The sequence below is a fragment of the Geotrypetes seraphini genome, chromosome 1 (assembly GCF_902459505.1).
Source record: "Geotrypetes seraphini chromosome 1, aGeoSer1.1, whole genome shotgun sequence".
In the NCBI taxonomy this organism is placed as follows: Eukaryota; Metazoa; Chordata; class Amphibia; order Gymnophiona; family Dermophiidae; genus Geotrypetes; species Geotrypetes seraphini.
Window position 1 is genome coordinate 465,810,452 of NC_047084.1, and position 24,321 is coordinate 465,834,772.

Genomic DNA, 24,321 nt, shown 5'->3' on the forward strand with positions numbered 1-24,321 from the left:
GCTGTGAACTGGAAGTGCTGCTGGAGAACATGAAACCTCAGTAATCTCCGATGCTCCGGGAAAATTGGAATATGAAGATAAACTTCTGTCAGATCCAGAGACGTGAGAAATCCTCGGAGTTACAGACGCGATGACCGAACACACTGTTTCCATCCGAAAATGTAATATTCGCAGATAGGTATTGACTGACTTCAGATCCAGAATGGGTCTCTAGTCCTCTGATCTTTTCCTTGGCATGATAAAGAATGAGTATCTGCCTAAGCCCGATTTGTTTTCTGGAACGGACTCTACCACTGCAGGGTAGCCCGGCCCTTGGATTCCTTTAGCTATCTGGCCGGAGAGTTCAAAAACAAATCCAAGAGAAGGTGTGCAGTACCTATTGATTCAAAGAAATTAGAGCCCACTCCTGGTAAAATGCTGACAACCGGCCCCCAATATGAGGGAGTGCCGCCTGACTTCTGCATCATTGGAACTTCTTAGAAGCAGGGCTGGGACATGATCCCAATGCTTATGTGGCGTTTTCAGTACCCCTGGGAATATCTTGGGGCTGAGGAACCCAAAGAATTCTGGCAAAATCTGCGTGAGGAATGAAGAGTACTGTGACTCCCACCAGAGGGATGGCATCCTCCTCCACCAAGAGTAGCAGGTGCCATCTTGGGTGACAAGTACATGCCGCAAACGAGGCAGCCACAGCTGCTTTGATGCATGTAGAAGCTACATCAAAAAACTTCTTTAAGATAATGTCCACTCTGCGATCTTGAGAATCTTTAAGTATCACTCCCCCATCACTAGGAAGGACTGTGCGTTTGGTGACTTGAGCCATTGTCGAATCCACCTTAGGCTGTTCAAACAGCTGCTGGAATTTGGGCGCCATAGGCTAAAGCTTAGACATATATTTAGTCAGCCAGAAAGAGCTCTCAGGAGCATTTCACTGCTCCGTGACCAAGGCAGTGAGTTCCAGATGTGCAGGAAAAAAGGATGTCAGAACATTAGAGTGGCTCACAACAAAACACTGATTTTGTGGAAAAAAATAAAGGCCTTAACACCCCAACCAGACTGGCCTCAGGAACACCACTCCACCGAACATTCTCTAATAGGTCTAACAACCAAAATTCTATACTACATTGATCACCATAAATCTGTTTTACTCATTTCCTTAGATCTTTCAGCTGCCTTTGATACAATTGACCATACCCTATTACTTCAAAGACTCCAATCCATCAGTCACTGATCAGGTCCTCAAATGGTTCAGATCTTATTTCGCAGATAGGTCTTTCAGGGTAAACAGCAACAACACAAAATCAGAAAGTTGTACCTCTAATTACAGTATTCTCCAAGGTTACATCCTGTCCCCCCTATTATTCAATATTTTCCTGGCCCTGCTACTAACATTATGACAATCAATCAGCTTCACCCCATTCGCGTATGCTGATGATCTCCAGCTTCTCCACCCTCTAGAAACAAATTACTCAACTGAAATTATAAGCATTAACCATAAAATGGAAAACATAAGTCATTGGCTCCAAGTTAATTACAAATTCTTCAACAATACTATTTCCATGCAAGGAAGGAATTCAATTACAATCCCCCATCTGCCTTAATTCTACACCATTTCACATAGTATCATCAATGAAGCTCCTGGATATTGTCTTGGCTAGCAAATTAACATTTCACCACCAAATCAATTCCGTTGTTCAAAACTGTTTCCACAGGCTATGCCTAAAACACTCTCTCTCCAAAGTTCTCAAGTCTTCTGCACTGAACATCTGCATTCTGATACATCCTCTGGTTATTTCATGTTTAGATTACTGTAACTCACTATATAAAGGCATCACAGAAAAATAGACCAGACACTTGCAAATTATACAAAATACCGTATTTTTCGCTCCATAAGACGCACCCTAGATTTAGAAGAGGAAAACAAGAAAAAAAACCATTGTGAACCAAATTCTCCTTGCCAGGCTCTGCACCCAACCCCACACTCCTTGTCAAACTCTGCACCCTATCCCCCCTCCCTGCCAGGCTCTGTACCCTGTCCCCCCTCTGGTGATCTAGTGGTAGGCCGGGACAGGACAGTCAGGCCTAGTGGCTGGCAGGTATGTAGGGACAGGGCACGCAGGCCAGCCTCCCCCCCAGGCTCCCCTCCCGGTTGCAGGAAGGCCTCCCCCCTACCAGGCAGGCAGTCCTCTCCCTCCCAGGCAGGCAAGAAGGCAGGCCAGCCAGGCAGGCCTCCTCCTTCCCAGGCAGCCCGCAGGCAGGCAAGAAGGCAGGCCTCCCCCTCCCAGGCAGCCCCCCCAGGCAGGCAAGCCTCCCCCTCCCTGGCAACCCCCTCCAGGCTTCCCAGCAGGCAGGCAGGCCCAACCTCTCCCTGCTCCCTCCCTATTTTTAATTCGGCAGGGCAGGCCCCGGCCTCCCTTACCTTTTTTTCCATTCTAGCGCCCTCCCTCACTGGACGCGGCTGTCTACCTATTCTCCGCCTGTTCTCACAATCAGTGACAGCTGATGCAGCTGCCTCTGAGTCCTCTTCTTTTCCCTTGCAGCAAAGTGGCGCACAAGGCTGCCTGTCTGGTCTGCTGCAAGGAAAAAGAAGAGGACTCAGAGGCAGCCACGTAAGCCGTCACTGCTTGGGGGGACCAGGCAAGCAGCCGCATCTAGCGAGGGAGGGCACCAGAATGAAAAAAAGTAACGAGGGGTTGGGGTTGGGTATTTGCTCCATAAGATACATCCTTATTTCCACTCCCTTTTTGGGGGTGGAAAAAGTGCGTCTTATGGAACGAAAAATATCGTACTGCAGTAAAACTCATAGAAAATGCAAAAATATTTGACCGTGTCACACCTCTCCTAATAAAAGCACATTGACTTCCAATACCTCACAGAATAATTTACAAAATCTTGCTCTTAAAAATTCTAAACCCTCAATAACAACCAACCAGAATTCCTGAATAGCATCTTAATTCCCTATACCCTTACTAGAATACTCATATCACAGCCACAAAATCTTCTAAGCATTCCATCAGTCTGCATCCTTAGTACTACACAAACAACAAACTTTTCTGTCACAGCCCCTACTCTCTGGAACCCAATGCTCCATGATCTAAGAGACGAAACTGTATTAGAATGTTTCAAAGGAAAACTATAAATGTTTCTATTTAAAGATGCCTCTATAAAAGGGCATCGCCTGCTGCATGGTGGTGGTTTGTTCAGATTTGGACACCTTTGTGGGATAATATGCCTCCAAGAGCTCGTAGTTATCTGTTGAACATGTAATGTGGGGGTGGGAAGGGGGTTTGATTGTATGCTGTATTTGTAACTTTGTATACTGATTTGGGGCCACCATGAAGAACAAACATGAGTGGCTCATTTAGCTCTGTGTTGTGTTAGTTACTGTTTCTATGTTAAAAATTCAATAAAAATTTAATATATATATACAGTGGTACCTTGGTTTACGAGCATAATTCGTTCCAGAAGCATGCTCGTAATCCAAAGCACTCGTCCCCATAGACCACAATGTAAACTGAAACAATTCGTTCCACAACCAAGGTTTACTATGGTGGCCCAGGGGTGGGTGGGTACCTGTCTGTGGGTGCTGCAGCCCTTGCAGCGTGGTGGTTTCCTTTCCCCGAGGTCCCCGTGCGGCTCTCCTCCCTCTTCGGCAATGCCTTTGCCTTTAACCAGCGCCTCTCGGCTTCCAATTCAAGCCAGCCATCCTCCAGACGCATGCGCAGGACCTCTGCACTCCCCCGTCAAGCCGGTGCCGCTCCAACAACAAGCGCACCATGTACAAGCACGCAGGATGGAAAATGGAGGGAAAGGAATTTCTGCCTCGGAATTGCTCCAGATGGTCTTATCCACTAGATCAGGGGTAGGGAACTCCGGTCCTCGAGAGCCATATTCCAGTCGGGTTTTCAGGATTTCCCCAATGAATTAAGCATGAGATCTATTTGCATGCACTGCTTTCAATGCATATTCATTGGGGAAATCCTGTAAACCTGACTGGAATACAGCTCTCGAGGACCGGAGTTCCCTACCCCTGCACTAGATCTTCGGGCTGCCAGTCGGACAGACTGACTGAAACCTCTGCCCCCTCAGAACCTCTGCACATGACTGGGGGGGAGGGAGGGCGGGAAAACACAGCCTGCGCCCTGATACCATGAGGGCTTTTGCTCAGGTCAGAATCAAGCTTCCAGGGGGAGGGACTCTGAGCCCAAAAGGTGGCACACAGCAGGCTGGCCCCACAGGTCCACATGAAGCTTCCCTGTGATGCTGCAGTCTGGCACTGAAGCCATCAAAAAATGAACTTAAGATGAGAAAAATAAAAAATGTTGCAGAGCAGAAAGACTTCTGCATGGTTCGCTTGAAGAAATTGAAATTGAATTTGAATGGGGCTCTGTGTCTACTCAGTTAAGTGGGAGGAGCACATGCAGAAAAAGTGTCGATTTCTGCAGTACTCGGTTCACAGGTTGGGATTGAATACCTTTGGTACAGAATCCATAGGGGACGTAAGAGAAGTATATGTTTTATTTTAAGGAAGCAGAACCCTTGCAAATGACTGAGATTTGTGTAAGAGACTCATCTACTGAAGACTCACAAACTCCTTTTTCTCAGAAATACCCACATATGAGTATTTTTTGGCTTCAAATAGATTACAGAAGAAAACAATGGAGTGGAAATTTAATAGCGAGCTCACAGGTTGTTCAGGTTCGAGAGATTAGTACAAGACAAGGAGAGATACTATTTATTATTGAAGCTTGAAATAGTTACCCGACTCTATACATTGTTTAATTTGTATGTGCCTAAGTCAGAGAATGGTCTTTCTTGGAAAAAAATTGATGCTCTGCTAGGGCAACGTGGTGAAGGGAGGTTGATAATAGGGAGATGGTTAAACTTAGCCTAGATAATACAGCTAAAACTGTAGTTCTATTCACACTCAGAACAGGAGAATCCTGAAATAGTTGGTGTTGCATTGGAATCTGGCAAATGTTTGGCGATCTTTGCATCCTACCACTAGGGACTGTACTTATTATTCTAGAATGCACCAAACACATTCGCAGATCAAAATGTGGTAGGTGGGAAAAGATATACGAGATGCAGCAGGTTCACACAGCAGAGACAGACAGTATTCATTATACTGGCAGCACATGGGGCTGTGAAAGGACATTACTACTAACATTTTAATAACTCACTTTTATTGTACCTTATAGAATTGCCTCCTTGATTGCCCAAAAGTACACTGTTGAATCCAGTAGGCTGAAAAACTTGATGATATAGCTGAAAACACACACAAGTCAACAGTGTACTTTTGGGCAATCAAGGAGGCAATTCTATAAATTGGTACATACATGTGCAAAAAAGAAGGTGCCAATACTCAAATGCTAGGCCATCCTTCAGAGGTGGGATAATCACTGAGAGACCCTCCCCATGGTAGCCAGACCCTCTGTAACCAGTCACAGAATCTGTGGAAGGGCAGCATTGATTGGCAGAGCCTAGGCTCTTCCATTAATACTTGGGACCATGGGTCAATTTTAGCAGCCAGTGGAAAAGGTGCCAGTACTCGGTATCCTTGAGTATCCCCTGAAAATAACCAGAACAAAATCCAAGATTGCCACAGACTTGAAGGTGTGGCAAGCATGCATAGGATAAGCCTCTATTTCCATACCTAGTGAATGGAGTTATTCAATACATTTTATTTAATCCAAGAAGGCAAATTTCCTATGTATTTAAATTATCTCCTTGTTTGGAGAAGCTTGGCAGCCTCACTGGTATGAATGTTTTAGCAATGCTAGTAATTTAATGTGTTCCATTCTTTTTGTATTTCTTCAGTATGAGAGCCAGACGTCTTTTGGATCTATGTACCCAACCAGAATTGAAGGGTAAGTACAGGATCCAGTGCATCTCTCTCCTGTCCTACAGAGTACTCTGATATTCCAGAATTGATATTCTCCATAAAGCACTGCCAATGCATATCAGAACTGTGCTGTAGGGCATCCTGCTATTCCAGGACTGAGAGTCTCACACTAGCTCTGCCACTTTTATCTCATTCCTCCCCTGCAGGGCACAACTGTTGATAAATATGCTGATTGCAGTGGGATTGTGTTTTTATGGGTAACATTAGTAGTGGATTAAAGATGTGTTGTTTTTTTCGTATAGTATATTCTAGTGCAATAGGCATGTCATTCTGGATGGTAGGGTAATCTCATGCTTGGGAGCCATGTAGAAGGAATCCACTCCAGTTTTTTAACACCTCCTCCTTCACTAGAGGGCTCTGCTTCCCCCTTCAGTTTTTCCTTCTGAACGTGAGCCAGAAGGAGTCTTTCTGATCTGCTCTGTATATTTCTTTATTTTTTTCGGTCATTTTTTCAGTTTTTGGCAGCTTTCGGTGATCAGAGCTCCCTAAATCTAGGGTCAAGTTCTACCTGCATGGAGGAAAAGCAGATTGAGGTCTGCAGCTGACAGGCCAATCCTTCTGTGGTACCTGTTAACCGGCCTACAGAAACTTTTGTGGAGCTCAGGGTTCAGTCCCTTAGAAGCTTTGCTCACCTACTGGTTCACAAGTACTTGAGCGCAGGCTACCAGGCATCTGTAGGGGGGCTCAGTGGGGCTCTTCAGGGTACCAGCTGCGTTTCACCTCCCCCTTTTCACGTGCATGGGTCCTTGGGTTTGAGGATCAGTCAGACTTCAGATTGGAGGAACAGTCACATTGAGGCAGTGATTTCTTCTCCCAGATCCAGCTATTTTAAGAGCTGAGGCAAGCTGCTGCACCACCACAGCACAGGACACAGTGAGTAAGACTGTTGCAGCTATTTTTAAAGGTTTCTGCCCCTTCCTTTAGGGTCTCCCTCATCTAAAATCCCTTTTTCTGAGTTTTTTGTTTTTAGTTAAGCCATTTTAGAGCCATTTTTTGGCACCAAAATGCTGCCGTGGTGGCCATCTTTCAAGGGGCAAATGTTCAGAAAGGGACTGGAAGATCTAATGACCAGAGTGGCAGCTCACCAGCCCAAATCTCTACCTGACAGCAGACCACAAAACTTGAGAGGCTCTGGGTGGTCTAATTTTCATGCTCCAGGCGCTTTCAGCAGTACTCAGGAGGAGCCTCATCTCAGAGATCCTACCAGGGATCAAGACAGAGATTTTCAAGACCCAGGCGGAACCAAGCCTTCAGTTCTCGCCCCACTTCAGCCTCTGAGAAAGCACAATGATGCCAGGTCTGGAGTTGTACTCCTGAAGATAGGGGAGATCATTTGGAGCAGTTACAAGTTCAAATTTGCCCAGCCCTTATCAGACTGATTTGTAGACTCCCTGCCGGGGCGACTGGAAAAGGTAAGCAAGGTCTCAGCTACAGTTCAGAGATAGATATTCAGGCCATAGAGCCCATGCCTCTCAAAGATTCAAGCTTAGATAGATACTCCATATACTTCACAGTGCCCAAGAAAAGCTCAGAAGATTGGAGACTTAACTTGGTGATGAGTCAATTAAAGTCCCAATATCTCCTTGTGTTGTAATCCGTAGACTTGATAAAGCCAGTTGTTCCTTATATTCATGATCCAATAAGAAATGCTTAATCAGTTCTGAGGTTCTCTCTTCTTAATCCTTATTGTTTTCTAGTTTTAGTTACTTATATTGTGCAATCAGCATAAGCCTCTAACTCCAGCTGAGTTTCAGTTGAGTCCATCATCAGGGAGGTTGAAGATATAAGTACTAAGACAAAAAGAAGAGTTTACTAAATACTACAACTAGTGCATTTACTATAGTCAAATACATTCCAATAACCATTAATCCTCAGTTCCTAGTTATGAATACCTATCTTACAACTGTTTAAACTATTTAAAATTAAGGAAGTAAGATTGCTGGTGTTTCAGTCCATAGGATCAAAGAATGACTAGATTCTGAAAAGGTTGGATGTGAAGAGAGTCTTCTTACAATATCTTGAGGTTACTAATGAAATCCGACTGTCTGACCATCTTTTTGTATTCACCAGTCAGGCTTGACACAGCAAACTAGCATCCAAAGCCACGATTTTCAGATGGATCCACAAGGACACTACATCAGCATATATTGCCTGTGGAAAACAATCTCCATGGTCTGTGAAGGCACATTCGACTAGAAGCGTGGCTTTTTCTTGGGCAGAAGCTCAGGCAATTTCACCCAAGGAGATTTGTAGGGCAGTGACCTAGTCCACTCTACATACGTTTTCCAAGTTTTACAAAGTAGATGTGGCAGCAAGGGAGGACTCTGCCTTTAGGTCCTCAGTATTTTTTTTTAATTCTTTATTTAATCATTTTTTCTAATACAGCAATCTCACAAAATCAGATAATCAACATTGAACATAATTCACAATCTTAATAAACTAATAGAAATAATGCAAGTTATCCATCCTACTATTAAAGGAATCCTACTTCACTGCAGCACATAATCATCGTTGGATATGATTCAGTCTTAATATATTAGTTTAAAAAAATAAAAAATATGCAACTTACTTATATACTATTACAACAAACCTATCCCCTACCTCCCCCACTCCCCCTCCCAGGAGACCTGGATCCCCAGTCTATCGAAATAAGACAATATATTCTTTCATTAGACTTCTTTTTCTATTTGAATATAACTCTCCCATATATCATTAAACTTTGCCCATTGATTTGTTAATAGGGCCAATAATCTATATTTCTCTTAGACTATTCCCAGGCGTTCCCTCATATCTCTTAATGTAGGTACATCTTGCATGCTCCATTGCTGAGCCAATGTCAATCTAGCAGCTATAAATGCCAAGTCCAAAAGTTTAGATTGAGAGGATGTTAAACCTTCTGTTTTTATTCCCAATAGTGCCCTTTCGGCATTCAATTTAAGTGGAGTTTGAATTAATCTGCTCATATAACCAAATACATGTTCCCAAGACCTCTGTACCCTCTGACATTCCGACCACATATGAAAGAATGTACCTCTTCTGCCACATCCTTTCCAGCAAGTAGCATCACTCTGCTGAATACATTTGCTAATTAAAACCGGAGTAATGTACCAACGTGTTAAAAGTTTAATAGCATTCTTCACTAAAGTGGCAGCTCTAGCTGTCTGGAAAAGATGTGAAACAATTACCCTCCCATTCATCTACGGACCATTCTTTCCCCAGATCTTTTTCCCATACTTTCATGTATGATGTTTTGATTGCTTTATCTTCATTTATAATTTTATATAACCAAGAAATACACCCTTTTGCTACTGAATTCTCCTAATCCTTTTTCGAATTCAGATTTCTTTTAGGGTATGAGCACTATCAGGTCTTGGACCTGAGGGGCCGACGCGTGAGCGGACTGCCGGGCACGATGGACCTCCGGTCTGACCCGACAGGGGCAACTCTTATGTTCTTATGTAACTCCATTACTCTTTGCCTTGTATATCGATATATAATTTTTTATCTGTAAGTAAGAGAAAAGATCTCTCCCTTCTAAATGGTAAAGCTTTTACCTCCCCATCTTCAATTAGTTGACCAAAGCATCTTAGCCCTTTTGCCTCCCACTTCTTAAAAATTCACCCCTCCCTACCTGGTATAAAATCTCATACAAATAATATCGGGGGAAAAAATACCTCTATCTCTACCTAAAAATTTTTCTTCACACTTTTCCACATAGCCAAAGAGCATTTACTAAAAGGATTTTCTATATTTATTAAGTCTTTTTCTTCTACCCATAGTAGGTATTTCAAATCCTTAATTCCTTCTCTCTCATGTATCATTGTTTGTTCTACCCTCACCCAAAGCTTAGATGGGAATGAATGCCATTCAACTATTGCTCTCATCTGTGCAGCTTTGTAATAATTCTCCAGAGAAGGTAAACCTAATCCTCCTTCCATCTTAGACGTAAACATTGCCTGTCTTCCTACCCTCGGATGCTTTCCTCCCCATATGAATCTCAATATCATATTGTTCCATTTTAAGAAAAATTGTTTTTGGATTTCTATTGGTAATACTTGGAATAGATAAAGAAACCTAGGAAGAATCATCATCCTTACAACTTCCATATGGCCTAACCATGAGATGAACAGCTTATTCCACCTTTCTAAATCTTTCTGAATATCCATTGCTAATGAAATATAATTTTGCTGGGGTCCTCAGTGTTATAAGCTGGAGCAGAGGTTCCACCCTAGATTTCTGGGACTGCTTTTATACATCTCTACTGTCCAGAATGACACACCTAGTGTACTAGAAAAAGAGATTAGGTTCTTACCTTGCTAATATCTTTTCTAGTAGATAGGTGTGTCATTCTGGAGCACCACCCTGTCATTTAATTTCTGCACCTGCCTACTGTCTCAATCAGAAAATGTGAGTCTAAACTGAAATTTGGATGTCAGTCAGATCTTAAGATATGAAGAATAATCTATTGCTATAACATATTGGGGAATGTTTGAGCTCAATAAAGGTTTCTGATTAGTATGATTTTTTTCAATGTTTTGATTATTCAGTTGCAATGTTTACCATGTACTCCTCTGCATATGTTTCTATATAGGGTTATGCCTGCTTTGGTACAAACTGAATGGGGCAGCAGAGCCCTCTAATCAAAGAAGAGGTTTTAAAAGCTGGAGTGGATTCCTTCTGCACAGCTTGCAAGCAAGGGGAGATTACCCTACTGTCCAGAATGACATACCTACTGTATGTACTAGAAAAGATGTTAGCATGGTAGGAACCTAATCTCTTTTTTATTTGAGATGTCATTTTTAAAGTGGTTTATATATATATAGGCACTGTTATGATTTTAGCAAGTAATACAATTTATAAATAAAGTAAAATTTAAATTTAATGCCCTTCATTTTTATAGAGCTACCCGGTTATTCTGTGATGTCTACAATCCCCAGAGCAAGACCTACTGCAAGCGATTGCAGGTCCTATGTCCAGAGCACTCACGGGACCCCAAGGTGAGAGGAACAGAGAGAGGTTGGCGTACATTACACTGTCCCTGAGGAGGAAAAAATAGAAGTAGAAAAGAAGACCCAGAAGTGCTTATGGGCCATAATTAGAGAAGAATAGGTGGGAAGAGTGATGAGAGCATTCATAAAGAGAAGTAAAAATAATGTTCTAGGTTAGATACAGGAGAAACATAAAGGAAAATTCAGATCAAGTTTAAATGGAAACAGAAATGTAAAATATGAAATCAGTCAGTGATTATAAGCAGTGGTGGTAATATATTTAGAAATATTAGATAGTAATCAAATATTTTTAACTTCTTGAGAAACTATTTTACTCTTTTTTTTTGTTGTTGCTGATATCTGATTACTGAGGTCTTTTTAAAATTAGTTTTCTTGGGAGATACCTGGGGAGCGCAGTTTGCATGTCATCTAGTGGAGCATTATGTGGGATCCCTCGACAGAGCACATTTGGGTAAACATATGGGGGCTAGTCTACGGTGGGGGGGGGGGTCCCAGGAGGAGGAGACCTCCCCTATTGGTATCGCGCATTCATAACAGTTTGCAGGTTTTACAGCCCAATAAAGACTATCAAACTGTTCGGGGTAGATGGGAGACGGAATTACAGGTCGATTTGGGACACTGACATGTTGCCTGCACTCTTCGGGTGGCACCGTGTGATTGGTTGTGGGAAATGTATTATAGGGTGACATTACAAGCCTACTATACTCGCACACAATTATATTACAGTGGTGGTCTCTCTACACCAGTCTGTCACAAGTGTGGACAGGGGGAGCACACCTTAGGACATGCATTTTGGTTCTGTCCAATCATACAGCGCTTCTGGAGATGTATAGTCTCTTACATGTCCGGCTTGATTGGTAGAGCCCTGAGGAGTACACAGGCCCAATTGGTTCTAGATTTGCCTGAGGATTATGGCCATTTACCCCGGGACAACCTGAATCTCTGTAGCAAAATGAGCCTGTTAGCTCGTAAATGTATCCTACAATATTGGATGGTCCAGGACCCTCCGGTGTTCTGGCATTGGCGGAACCAGTTGCATCAGTTGGCTACCTGGGATCACGGAAGCGGAAACTTTTGTTCCTGAGCATCTGGGAACCCTATTTGCAGTCCCAAGAGGCTGTAGTGCAATACTAATGTGCTTGTCCTAATTTGGGCTGTTTGCAGTTGACTGTGTGGTGTGTATCTGGGAGGATGGGTGGAGAGTGCCTGGGGGGTGGGCGGTTGGTTCTGTGGGGATGGTGGTCCTTTGGAATTTGGCTATGAGATTGTGCTTTTGGGTGGGGAGGGGAGGCGTTCTTCTTGTACATTATGCCTCTGATGTAAGAGTTTCCCGGTCGGAGCGGGGGCAAGGAGGATGATGGATGGACTGCTCCAGGGCCCATAAGAGTCCAGGGCCCTGGTGTGCTTTGCTTTTGCTCCTGGACCTAGGTCTGTTAGTGGGAATAGTTGGTTAAGTGATTTTGCATTATGTTGAAGTTGTTCCATTGTCTCTTACTCGACTTTGATATGTTTGGTTTGTTTATGATTGTATTATCATCAATAAAATCGTTTTAACTTCAAATTAGTTTTCTTTATTTTTAAGTTTTGGAATTTTTGGTGCCAAATTTTAGGTATTCAGGTTGATTTAGTACCTGGAAGGTTTACATCCTTGATTATAAGACCCATCTAGCTAGCCTGTTTAGTGGCAGTTCTTTATGTACCAATTGTTCAGCAGATGGCCTTTATAAAATGCTCAGTTTTCATTAGGCCATCAGTGCTTTGTAGTGCAGTCTTCCCAAGATGATGAGCTGAACTAAAGCATGGCTTATAACCCTGCTTTTAGATGCCAGCAGATGAAGTTTGTGGCTGCCCTCTAGTGAAAGATGTTTTTGAGTTGACGGGTGAATTTTGCCGTGTGTCCAAACGGAAGTGCAACCGCCACTACTGCTGGGAGAAGCTACGCCGAGCTGAGGTGGACCTAGAGCGCGTCAGAGTGGTATGCAGATTCTAAATTCTGTGTTATCCTAAGCTGATGAATCATTTATCGCTATGTGCTTCTTCTGCTGTCAAATCACTTATCTCCATGTGTGCATCCATTTCTGACATCTCTCTGTCTTCTCTGCAGTGGTATAAGCTGGATGAGCTCTTTGAGCAGGAACGGAATGTACGCATGGCTATGACAAACAGAGCTGGGCTCCTGGCACTAATGCTGCATCAGACCATCCAGCATGATCCTGTCACTACTGACCTACGCTCCCACATGGATCGCTGAGAACAAGAATCATGGGTAAATGCCATTCTCTTTCTGCACCTTTTAACTCCATTTAGCATGTTCCTCTCATGGCAAGGAATTTCAGCAAGTAGAAGCACTTTTATGTACATTGCCTTGAAGCCTTCTCAAGCCATTTGAGCAGTATATCAAATACAAAAATACAATAAAAACTAAGACTAAAGTGTTAACTCTGAGGTTAGAAATCCTTATACAGGCTGGGACACATCTATGTGAAACTATACCCCTACCTAACCTTTGTCATCTGAAAAGAATCTATAACATGACTGTCTCTGAGGACAAGCAGGCCCTCATATTATCACAGCTGGGTGACTTTTCTGACAGAATCTTGCATGGACACTTGTTAGCAAAGTTTATGTAGAAGCTTCTAGCAATATCAAACTGCAACTCCAGGACATAAGAAAGTCTTCCATGCTTCCTGTCTCCCTCCATCCTCACTACCTGTTCCCAGGCTGGGCAGAATCTTAAATAAAACTGAACATTGTGTAGGCCCTGTAAGCACAGGTCTTTGCTGAAGTACATAGAACAGCACTGTCTCTACTGACAACCCCTTCAATCTGGCCTTTGCCCCAGTTTTGTATTTTTCTCTATATTTTCTACACAGGCTGGTTGGCCTCTTTAACGGTTCACATGCCTCTTCAGTGAGTTTGAATTGCATAGTGCCCTAATTCTTTCACTGTTCTTTGAGTCTTGTGAGAAGTGTGGGTGCTTGGGAAGTACATGGTTCAAACTTACCGAGAGATATGTGGTGCAGGTAGAAAACAGAACAAGTTATGGAACAGGCTGCCAGAGTCAATATGTTATTCTCTGTCTCTAGCGGTATTCAAATCCAAGCTAAAAGCCCACTGTTTTTAAGCTGCTTTCAACCCTTAACTCCCACTCACTGTCAGCTACCTATACCCATCATATCATTCCTTCTGCTAGAAACTCCCAACCCTAAGATGTCCTCTCTGTCCAAATTAGATTGTAAGCTCTTCTGATAAGGGACCATCTGTTGAATGTTAAATGTACAAGTACAGTGCTGCATATCCTTTTAGCACTATAGAAATAAATAATAGTAATAGTGTCAGCAGCAAGTCTTGGGATAAGATAGGGGTAGAGAGTGTATGGGAGTGAGAATTGGGATTGCTGTTTTGGATCAGTGGGAGATGCCACTGGTTTCCTGGCCTAGCAAAGAAGATCACTGACTTACTACATCCAGCTAACTACTTTTATCCAGCCTGAGAGGCAGGCAATCATTCTTCTACATTTAGAGGAGTACTTACAAATGTGTGTTATTTGCTCCTTAGTGCTTGTTAAAAGGCACTAACCCTTGTTATATTACTGTAACACAGTAGGCAGTATATCAAGTCTTAAATAAATTTGGAAACGTACTGTTATATAGTAATGAGATACAAATACATGCAAAACAGCTCATTCCTATGTAAATTCGAAAATGTGGCTTGTGGTGAAAACACAAAACCACAAGCTGCATTACTGATGGAAAAATAACACTCTCGGAAATATGTCCTGGAAGCATTGGACCACTTTTTAAAGGGGCTGTGGAGTTCCGTGCTTGCAATGAGAAGCTATCCCTGCCCCCAAAGGCCTCCCCCAAGCCTATTTTTCTAATCCCTGGTGTCTAGTAGGTTCAGGGCAAAAGCAATTCCCACTCACTCTTGCTCCTTCCAGCACTGGGTTGAAAATTGCACCTGTGACTCCAAGCAATAGTCTTTTGATTCTGCCTCTAGGGGTCAAGCTGACCCTTAGTGTTAGTACTGTGAGAATCATTAGAGACCATTTTAAACCTGGTGCTGAGAGGAGTAGGAATGAGTGCAGATCACTCCTGCCAAGACCTACCAGATACCTGGAATTAGGAAGATAAACCGGGGTGGGGGTGAGGGGGGCCTAAAGGAAGGAGGGAATTCTTTGTATTTGTGTGGGTGGGGACCTTCTGGTAAAGAGGAGGTGAGGAGCTTCAGAGCCCAGGGGAAATAGTTAAGCAGTTGCTTGGGTATAGAGGTACTTAAGGGGAGAGGTCATAAGGAGGAGGAGGGGACAGTTTCTCATTATGAACATTGAGAAGTAGACTGGAGACATCAGGTTCCAGCAAAGGTCGCAATCCAATCAGGTTTTCAAGATTTCCCCAATGAATATGCATGAGATCTATTTGCATGCACTGCTTCCATTGTATGCAAATAGATCTCATACATATTCATTTGGGAAACCTGAAAACCCGACATGGCGAGGGCCAAAGTTGGATACCCCTGGGCTATAGCTTTGCAGCTCGTTGCTCCCAGAACTGAACAACACCACTGCTTTGTTAGTTTGATTGTAAGTTGCATTATTATTGTACTGAGCTACGGCCAGTTGGTGACTCTATTGATAAATTAAGGTACAGTAAAAATCTGACACTTAAAGTGTCTTCACAACTTCCCTTCTTAAAGTATTGAATTGCCATTCCATACAAGCTCAGAACAATGTACAATTTAAAATAATTACAGCACGTAATTCACAAAAGTATAATTTGTAAAATAAGTCAAATAAAAACCAAAGGAAAATACATACAGTGGTACCTTGGATTACGAGCATAATCCGTTCCAGGAGCATGCTCGTAATCCAAAATGCTTGTATATCAAAGCAAGTTTCCCCATAGGAAGTAAGGGAAACTTGCTTTGATATGTTTCCACCCCCCACCTTCCTCCCCCTCCCCCCTCCGAGGCCAGCAGCGCTGCTCTCCCCCAACGAGAACCGGCATTGCTCCCCCCGAAGGCCCCCCCGTGAACCGGCACCCTCCCCCCCCGCGATCCGGCACCCCTCCGCCGCGACCTGAGGTCCCCCCCAACCCACCTGAACCCTCTTCTTACTTTTCTGTAGCCTCCGCAGCGGTACCAGCACCAGCATGTCCTGTGCGTGGTGCCAGTGCCTGAAGATCTGCTTCCTGTGCTGGGCCTTGAGAGTTCACGTTCGACGTGAGAGTTCACGTTCGACGTGAGAGTTCACGTTCGACGTGAGAGTTCACGTTCGACGTGAACTCTCAGGCCTTGCACAGGAAGCAGATCTTCAGGCACCAGCACCATGCACAGAACATGCTGGTGCTGGTGCCGCTGCGGCGGCTACAGAAAAGTAAGAAGAGGGTTCGGGTGGGTTGGGGGGACTTCAGGTCGCGGCGGGGGGGTGCCCGATGGCGGCGGGGGGGTGCCGGATCGCGTGGGGGAGGGTGCTGGTTCGCAGGGGGGTTGCTCGCAAATCGAAGCGCGCTCGGTTTCCAAAGCGCCGATTTTGCGAATGTTTTGCTCATCTTGCAAAACACTCGCAAACCGGTGCACTCGTAAACCGAGGTACCACTGTATATAGAAAAATAATGCTAAATAAATCAAGCATAAATGCATAATTATAAAATATTAAATGAAAGAAGCAATGTATCCTAATTTCCTGCTGTTTTCATATATTTAACATTGTTGGCATTCTTATTCCCAGAAATTTAACTATCTGTATTGTATGCTTTTTGTCTTTTATTAAAACAGGTGACGCTTATGGCCCAATTGGGTTAATGTCCGGGGCAAATGAGAGCTTTTAGCTTGGAAATTTTGGACATTGACACTTGCCTTGGAAGAGCTAGGACTTCCGGTATAAAATCAGAACCATGAGAATCCATCTGAAATCATCCCACAGATATGGAGAAGCAGTTTTTTCTGCTGTGCCATCACTGATTTTATTCTCTTTTTTTTTTTTTTTTTTTTTTAATAAACATATGTAAATTCTTGAGATATCTGGTTCCTGTATGCCAGTCTTATTGTCTTATTGTTTTGTCTGTGTTCAGAAACTCTACATCATTTCTCTTTTAGTGAGGAAGCTAAATGTAAAAAGTGTCCAGAAAATGATATTACCATTTGAGGCTGGTAGAATTTTGGTTATGGTGTCAGAATTGGCCAAAATCTTTTTTCTCTTTGGTTTCAGTCAAAAGGCTTTGGCCATAGTTTTGGTTTCGGCAGAAAATAACCATGTGTTTTCAGTGGAAGATGAAATTATCCCAGGACAAGCAGGCAGCATATTCTTAACTGATGGGTGACGGCACCGACGGAGCCCCGGTACGGACAATTTTAGAGTGATTGCACTCTAAGAACTTAGAAAGTTCCAGTAGGCCGCACCGCGCATGCGCAAGTGCCTTCCCGCCTGACGGAGGCGCGCGGTCCCCAGTTTCTTAGTTTCCGCAGAGCTAAGAAGACGCGTTTTTCTCACTTTTTTCTCTTGCCTTCCCGCTCACGCGTTTTTTGTGGAAGTTAACCTTCCTCGTTTTTTCTTTTGTTTTTCTCTTACTAAAAAAAAACAAACCAAATCCTTATATTTTTCGTTTCTTTTTGTTTTGCCCCGGCAAGGCCTGTTGGCACAATCGAAGCCTCCGCCTTCAATTTAGCGGAGGCCATGTTCACCTTCATGCCCCCGCAGCCGGGATTCAAGAAGTGTCAGCGGTGTGCACGTCCCATCTCGTTGACCGACCCCCACAGTTGGTGTCTTCAGTGCCTGGGTCCGGATCATAACGCTTCATCTTGCACCCGCTGCGCTTCGCTCAAAAAGCGCACTTGAGAAACCAGCAAATCCAGCAAAAGCTTCTTTTCGGTGCCAGGATGGACCCCTTGACATCCACTCAGACGTCGGTTGCCCCCTCTAAATCGGCGCCGGCTCTTTCGACACCGCCTGACCCTCCGGTGTCGCATCCCCCAGGTAAACCAGCTAAGAAGCCATCCTTTTCCCTGGAGCGCCCTCCAGCCGATCCTGCAGTGAGCCCAGTCCTGCCGGCCTCGAGGCGCCCACGTAAACGCTCCGCTCCTATTGAGGTGAGTGCCACATCATCGGTCTCATCTCCCGAGCGTCGAGCGGCACCACAGGTACAGAAGAAAAAGAAAGCGGTACACATTGCGACCATCCTCCAAGTCCAGCTTCAGGAGCAATTGCAACAGCTTCTCCCTGCTCTGCTGGCACCGAACCTTCCAGTCCCGGTCCGGTCTGAGCCTCCGGTACCGATGGTGACCCAACCACTGTTGTCGGTAGATAATGACACGGTGGCGGTTACCTGTGGCTAGCCGTGGGTAAACCGCCAAAACGGGAAAGAAAAAATAGTGGCCTCTGCGGGACGGGGACAAGGCCATTCACCGCCCCGTGGAGCGGTGAATGGACTTGTCCCCGCAGTGAGGCTATCAAGATCGCGCGGTCCCCGCCATCTCCCTCCCTCCACCTCACCTTTGAATTGGAAGAGCACCGCCGGTTGAATTTCTGCCGGTCCGCGCGAAGAAAAAAAAAAAGCCTCCGTCCTTTTCCCCTTCTCTTACCGCCATGCTGCAGGTACTAAAGCCGACAGGAAGTCTATCCGACGTCAATTCTGACGTCGGAGAGGACGTTCTGGGCCAGCCAATCGCTGCCTGGCTGGCCCAGAACGTCCTCTCCGACTTCAGAATTGAGTCTGAAAGAAGACTTCTGGCTTTAGCAGCTGCAGCATGGCGGTAAGAGAAGGGGAAAAGGACGGAGGCTTTTTTTTTTTTTTGAGCGGCAGGGAGGCAGCAGGCTGGCTTTGGCTAGGGAGGGAGAAAGGTAGACAGGCACAGGCAGGCAGGCAGGCTTCGGGGGTGGGGGTGGGACAAAGTGTGGAAGGCAGTGAGAGGGACATAGGAAGGAGGCACTAGGGGCACTAAAGACATGGGAAGGAGGCAATGGTGGCACTAAAGACATGGGAAGGAGGCACTGGGGCACTAAAGACATGGGAAGGAGTCACTGGGGGCAATAAAGACAGGAAGGGGCACTAAGGACATGGGAAGGAGGCACTGGGACACTAAAGACATGGGGAGGAGGCACTGAGGGCACTAAAGACAGGAAGGGGCACTAAGGACATGGGAAGGAGGCACTGGTGGCACTAAAGACAGAAAGGGGCACTAAGGACATGGGAAGGAGGCACTGGGGGCACTAAAGACATGGGAAGGAGGCACTGGGGGCACTAAGGACATAGGAAGAAAAGAGGGAGGGAATAGAAAGGGACAATTCTTGGGCTTGAGTGCAGAAAGAAAGAAATGAAAGAAAGGATACACAGACAGAAGGAAACGCAACCAGAGACTCATGAAATCAATCACCAGACAGCAAGGGTAGGAAGATGATTTTATCCCAGGACAAGCAGGCAGGTATTCTCACTAGTGGGTGATGTCATCCGACAGAGCCCCGATACGGACATCTTGCAAGCATGTCTTGCTTGAAGAAACTCAGAAGTTTCGAGATGCCCGCACCGCGCATGCGCCAGTGCCTTCCCGCCCGATGTACCGGGCGTGTCTCCTCAGTTCTTTTCTTTCTGCGGAGCTGAGAAGTTTCACTTCATTCTGCGCTGACTGAATTTCAGTAAATTTGCCTTCTTTGATACCGCGTTTTTGTTTATTTGATTTATTTCAATTTTACTTTTCTTTTCTTAAAAAAAAAAAAAAAAGTTAAAATTATTTCTTCCGGCGGTTCGGCCGGGCCGGCCTCGTGGCTTAGGCCTAGCGCCTTCGACCTTGCGGCGACGATTTTCCGGCCTATGTCCCGGCCAATCACCGGTTTTAAAAAGTGCAGCAAGTGCCAGCGTGCGATTTCGTTGACGGACCCGCATCGACGCTGTCTTCAGTGTCTTGGTCCAGAACACGTTCCGAAATCGTGCCGGCCTTGTTCCACGCTCACTGCGCGCTCGTTTAAACGGCGCTGCTTGCTCTGGGAGTCGATGTTTCAGATGGAGACTGCCAAGGAGCCGTCTGCTTCAACTTCTGCTGATGTTTCGCCAGTCCGTTCGAAACCTGCATCGACGACTCCTGCATCTGGCATTGTGAAGCCGGCATCGTTCACACCGACTTCAGCCTCGAGTTCGACACCGGTGCCTGTCCCCGTTTCCTCGGCTCAGGTACCGCCTTCCACTGTCCCTCCGGTGGTCATCAAAGTGCCTAAAGCTAGCAAGCAGAAGCTCTTGGCCACAAAGGAGCACGAAGACCGTGCTGGAGGACACCCTTTCGGTGCGGATCCCTCCATATTGGCTTCCCTGCGGTCCCTGCTGGAAGCTCAGTTTGTCGAGCTTATGCAGTCTATGGGACCCCGGCTTATCGCCTCCATTCAGGGTGACCTCCCGGTCCCGGGGGGCGGACCGCCCCCTCCCCCTCCTCCTCATCGTTCGATCTCACTGCTCGACGAGGAGGATCGACGGAGGGCGGCGGGAGCCTCGAGGCGGGCTTCCTTTAGTGATATGCCGCCTTTGGAGCCCATCACGCCTCCCCGACATCAGAGTACTATGTCAGCCCCTGATAATCGGAGTCCTGGGCATACCGCATCGCAGGAAGAGTTCTTCCGCACTCCATACCAGACCTCACTGCGTGAGTCCGCATCCTTGCCACCTCTGCGATCCACTGCATCTAGTCCCATCCATTCCTTGGAGGCTTCGGGGGATCGTGCGATGCATAGAAGATCTCGTTCCCCATCCCGTCACCGGGAGGGGCATCGATCTCGACACTTATCTCGACACTCCTCACGTCATTCGGAGGTGTCCCCGCAAAAGAAGATACAGCGTATGGGATACTCCTCGTCGGATTTATCCCCGCCTGAGGGACCGGAGTATGAGGAACCATCTACCTCCTATTCTCCTTGCCGCTCCCAGCTCTCTCTGGACCCGGAGGCTTCCACTTCTTCTAGTCTGTCTCGCCGGCCGGCGCTGGCGGACCAACTGTCCTTTTCCTCCGACAAATGGCGGATGACTTGGATGTAACTTTGGATACTGGTTCTCGATATTCTAAGGAGTATCTGGACACAATGCATTTGCCTCACCCTCCGGCGGAGACGCTCCGGCTTCCTCTGCATAAACTGCTTGACCAGACTTTCATGCGTTGTTTTGAGACACCATATTCCATCCCTGCAGTTCCCAGTAAGTTGGATGCTCGATACCGCATCGTCCACCACAAAGGGTTTGAGGGGGCACAACTATCTCATCAGTCCCTTCTGGTCGAGTCCTCCCTCAAACGATCTCATCCCTCCCAGGTCTACGCCTCAGTACCACCGGGCCGAGAAGGGAGGACGATGGATAAATTTGGTAGACGTATCTACCAGAACTCTATGATGGCGACTCGAGTGCTCAATTACAATTTCTTCTTCTCTTCATATTTGGACTTCTTCTTGCCGGTGCTCCGCAAGTTCATCCCTTTTATCGATGCTCAGGCTCGATATGAGTTTGAAGAGGTAGTGGCGACCCTTTCCCAGTTACGCCTGCAGCTGATGCAATCCTCCTACGATGCCTTCGAGCTCTCGGCACGTGCTGCGGCCTGTTCGGTAGCCATGCGTCGCCTGGCATGGCTTCGTACGATTGATATGGATCCGAACCTCCAAGACAGACTTGCAAATGTGCCTTGTGCGGGGGCGGATCTGTTCGATGAGTCTATCGAGACTGTTACTAAGAAGCTTTCGGATCATGAGAAGTCCTTCCCGTCTATCCTACGGCCTAAGCCCAAGCCTCAACAGTCTCGTCCCTCTAGGCCGCCTCTGATTTACCAGCGGCGTTATCAGCCGAGGCAGACTCCTGCGAGGCAACCTGCGAAGAGACAGCCTCCCCAGAAGCCTCAGCAGAAGCCTCAGATGCCGGCTGCACCCAAGGCTACTCAGCCTTTTTGACTCTCTTCCAGGGAGCATAACCGACCTCGTTCTGTCTCCCCCCGTTTTTCCCATTGGGGGTCGTCTCCATCATTTTTGTCATCGATGGGAGACAATCACCACGGACCTTTGGGTCCTTACCATCGTAAGAGAGGGATACTCTCTTCATTTTCAACGGGTCCCCCCGGACCACCCGCCAAGAGAGTATCCTTCCAACTTGACGCAGACCGCTCTTCTCCTCCAGGAGGCTCAGGCTCTGCTTCGGCTTCGGGCCGTCGAGCCAGTCCCTTTAGATCAGCAAAACCGGGGGTTTTACTCCCGGTACTTCCTGGTCCCGAAGAAGACGGGCGATCTGCGTCCCATTTTGGACCTTCGAGTCCTCAACAGGTTTTTGGTCAAGGAGCGGTTCCGTATGCTGACCCTTGCTTCTCTCTATCCCCTCCTCGAGCAGAACGATTGGTTATGCTCTATGAACCTCAAGGAGGCCTACCCTCACATCCCTATTCATCCGGCCTCCCGCAAGTTCTTCAGATTTCGGGTGGGACATCTGCATCTGCAGTATCGAGTGCTTCCATTCGGCCTTTCCTCGTCTCCCAGAGTCTTCACGAAGTGTCTGGTGGTGGTGGCCGCTGCACTCCGGAACATGGGTCTCCAAGTGTTTCCATACCTCGACGACTGGCTCATCAAGGCACCGTCGGCTCCAGAAGTCATTTCGGCGACCTTGACTACAATTTGTTTCCTGCAGAACTTGGGCTTCGAGATCAACTTTCCCAAGTCACATCTTCAGCCCACCCAGTCTCTCCCCTTTATCGGGGCTGTCCTGGATACCATCCAACTTCGAGCATTCCTTCCTCCTCAACGCATGGATGCTCTCCTTCTACTCTGCCAGTCGGTGTCTTCTCGCCAATCCATCTCAGCGAGACACATGATGGTCCTCTTGGGCCACATGGCATCTACAGTTCATGTGACGCCTTTTGCCAGACTACATCTCAGAATTCCTCAATGGACCCTGGCATCTCAGTGGACTCAGGTGTCCGACCCGTTGTCCCGTCACATTGTAGTCACTCCTGCTCTACGGCAGTCTCTTCTCTGGTGGATGACCTCTTCGAATCTATCCAGAGGTTTGCTGTTTCACTCTCCTCCCCACCAGAAAGTTCTCACGACCGATTCATCGAACTATGCATGGGGGGCTCATCTGGATGGTCTTCGCACTCAGGGGTTCTGGACCAGTGCGGAACGACTCCATCAAATCAATCTTCTGGAGCTCAGAGCCATCTTCAATGCTCTCCAAGCTTTTCAGCATCTGCTTCACGACATGGTGGTCCTTATTCGCACAGACAATCAGGTCGCCATGTATTATGTCAACAAACAAGGGGGCACGGGCTCGGCCCCTCTTTGCCAGGAAGCTCTTCGAGTCTGGGATTGGGCGGTTCGCCACAACACCTTCCTCAAAGCTGTCTACATTCAGGGGAAAGACAACGTCTTGGCAGACAAATTGAGTCGTCTTCTTCAGCCTCACGAATGGAAGCTCCACTCCGACCCCCTTCATCAGATCTTTGCTCAGTGGGGAATGCCTCAGATAGACCTCTTTGCAGCCCCCCACAACTTCAAACTGCCTCAGTTTTGCTCCAGGATCTACACTCCTCATCGCCTCGAGGCAGACGCCTTTCTACTGGATTGGGGGAATCGCTTCCTATATGCGTTTCCTCCATTTCCTCTCATTCAAAAGACTCTGGTCAAGTTGAGATCAGACCATGCCACCATGATTCTGATTGCTCCTCGGTGGCCCAGACAACCTTGGTACTCCCTTCTACTTCAACTGAGCAGCAGGGAGCCAGTACTTCTTCCAGTGTTTCCTTCACTACTTACTCAACATCAAGGTTCACTACTTCATCCCAACCTGCAGTCCCTCCACCTGACAGCTTGGTTCCTTTCAACATAACTCCTCACCAGTTCTCTCAAGCAGTGAGGGAGGTCTTGGAGGCTTCCAGGAAGCCTGCTACTCGACAATGCTATTCCCAAAAATGGACTAGATTTTCTTCCTGGTGTCTTTCCAATGCCACGGAACCTCAGCGAGCTTCCCTATCTTCTGTATTGGACTATCTTCTACACCTATCTCAGTCTGGTCTCAAGTCTACCTCTATACGAGTCCACCTGAGTGCTATTGCGGCTTTCCATCAGCCTCTACAGGGGAAACCTTTGTCTGCTCATCCTGTGGTTTCCAGATTTATGAAAGGTCTTTTTCATGTCAACCCTCCTATCAAACCTCCTCCTGTGGTTTGGGATCTCAATGTTGTCCTGTCTCATCTCATGAAGCCTCCGTTTGAACCTCTCAACAAGGCTCCACTTAAGTATCTCACCTGGAAGGTGGTTTTTCTGGTGGCCCTCACGTCTGCTCGCCGGGTCAGTGAGCTTCAGGCCCTAGTGGCGGATCCACCGTTCACTGTATTCCATCATGACAAGGTGGTTCTTCGTACTCATCCAAAATTCTTGCCTAAAGTGGTCTCTGAATTTCACAT

The 24,321-nt window shown here is 46.3% G+C and overlaps 1 protein-coding gene across 5 annotated transcripts in view; it reads left to right on the forward strand.

Annotated features, from left to right (window-relative positions):
- The window catches only part of CXXC1 (CXXC finger protein 1), an 80,662-nt gene extending 63,782 nt beyond the window's left edge, over positions 1-16,880 (forward strand). For all 5 annotated transcript variants that reach the window (XM_033923896.1, XM_033923903.1, XM_033923912.1 and 2 more), the window contains exons 11-15: positions 5,821-5,870; positions 10,806-10,902; positions 12,737-12,889; positions 13,019-13,180; positions 16,690-16,880. In XM_033923896.1, the coding sequence (XP_033779787.1) occupies positions 5,821-5,870; positions 10,806-10,902; positions 12,737-12,889; positions 13,019-13,165 (447 nt within the window). In that variant the 3' untranslated portion in view covers positions 13,166-13,180; positions 16,690-16,880. The remainder of the gene's footprint in view (positions 1-5,820; positions 5,871-10,805; positions 10,903-12,736; positions 12,890-13,018; positions 13,181-16,689) is intronic.
- The last annotated feature ends 7,441 nt before the right edge of the window (positions 16,881-24,321 follow it).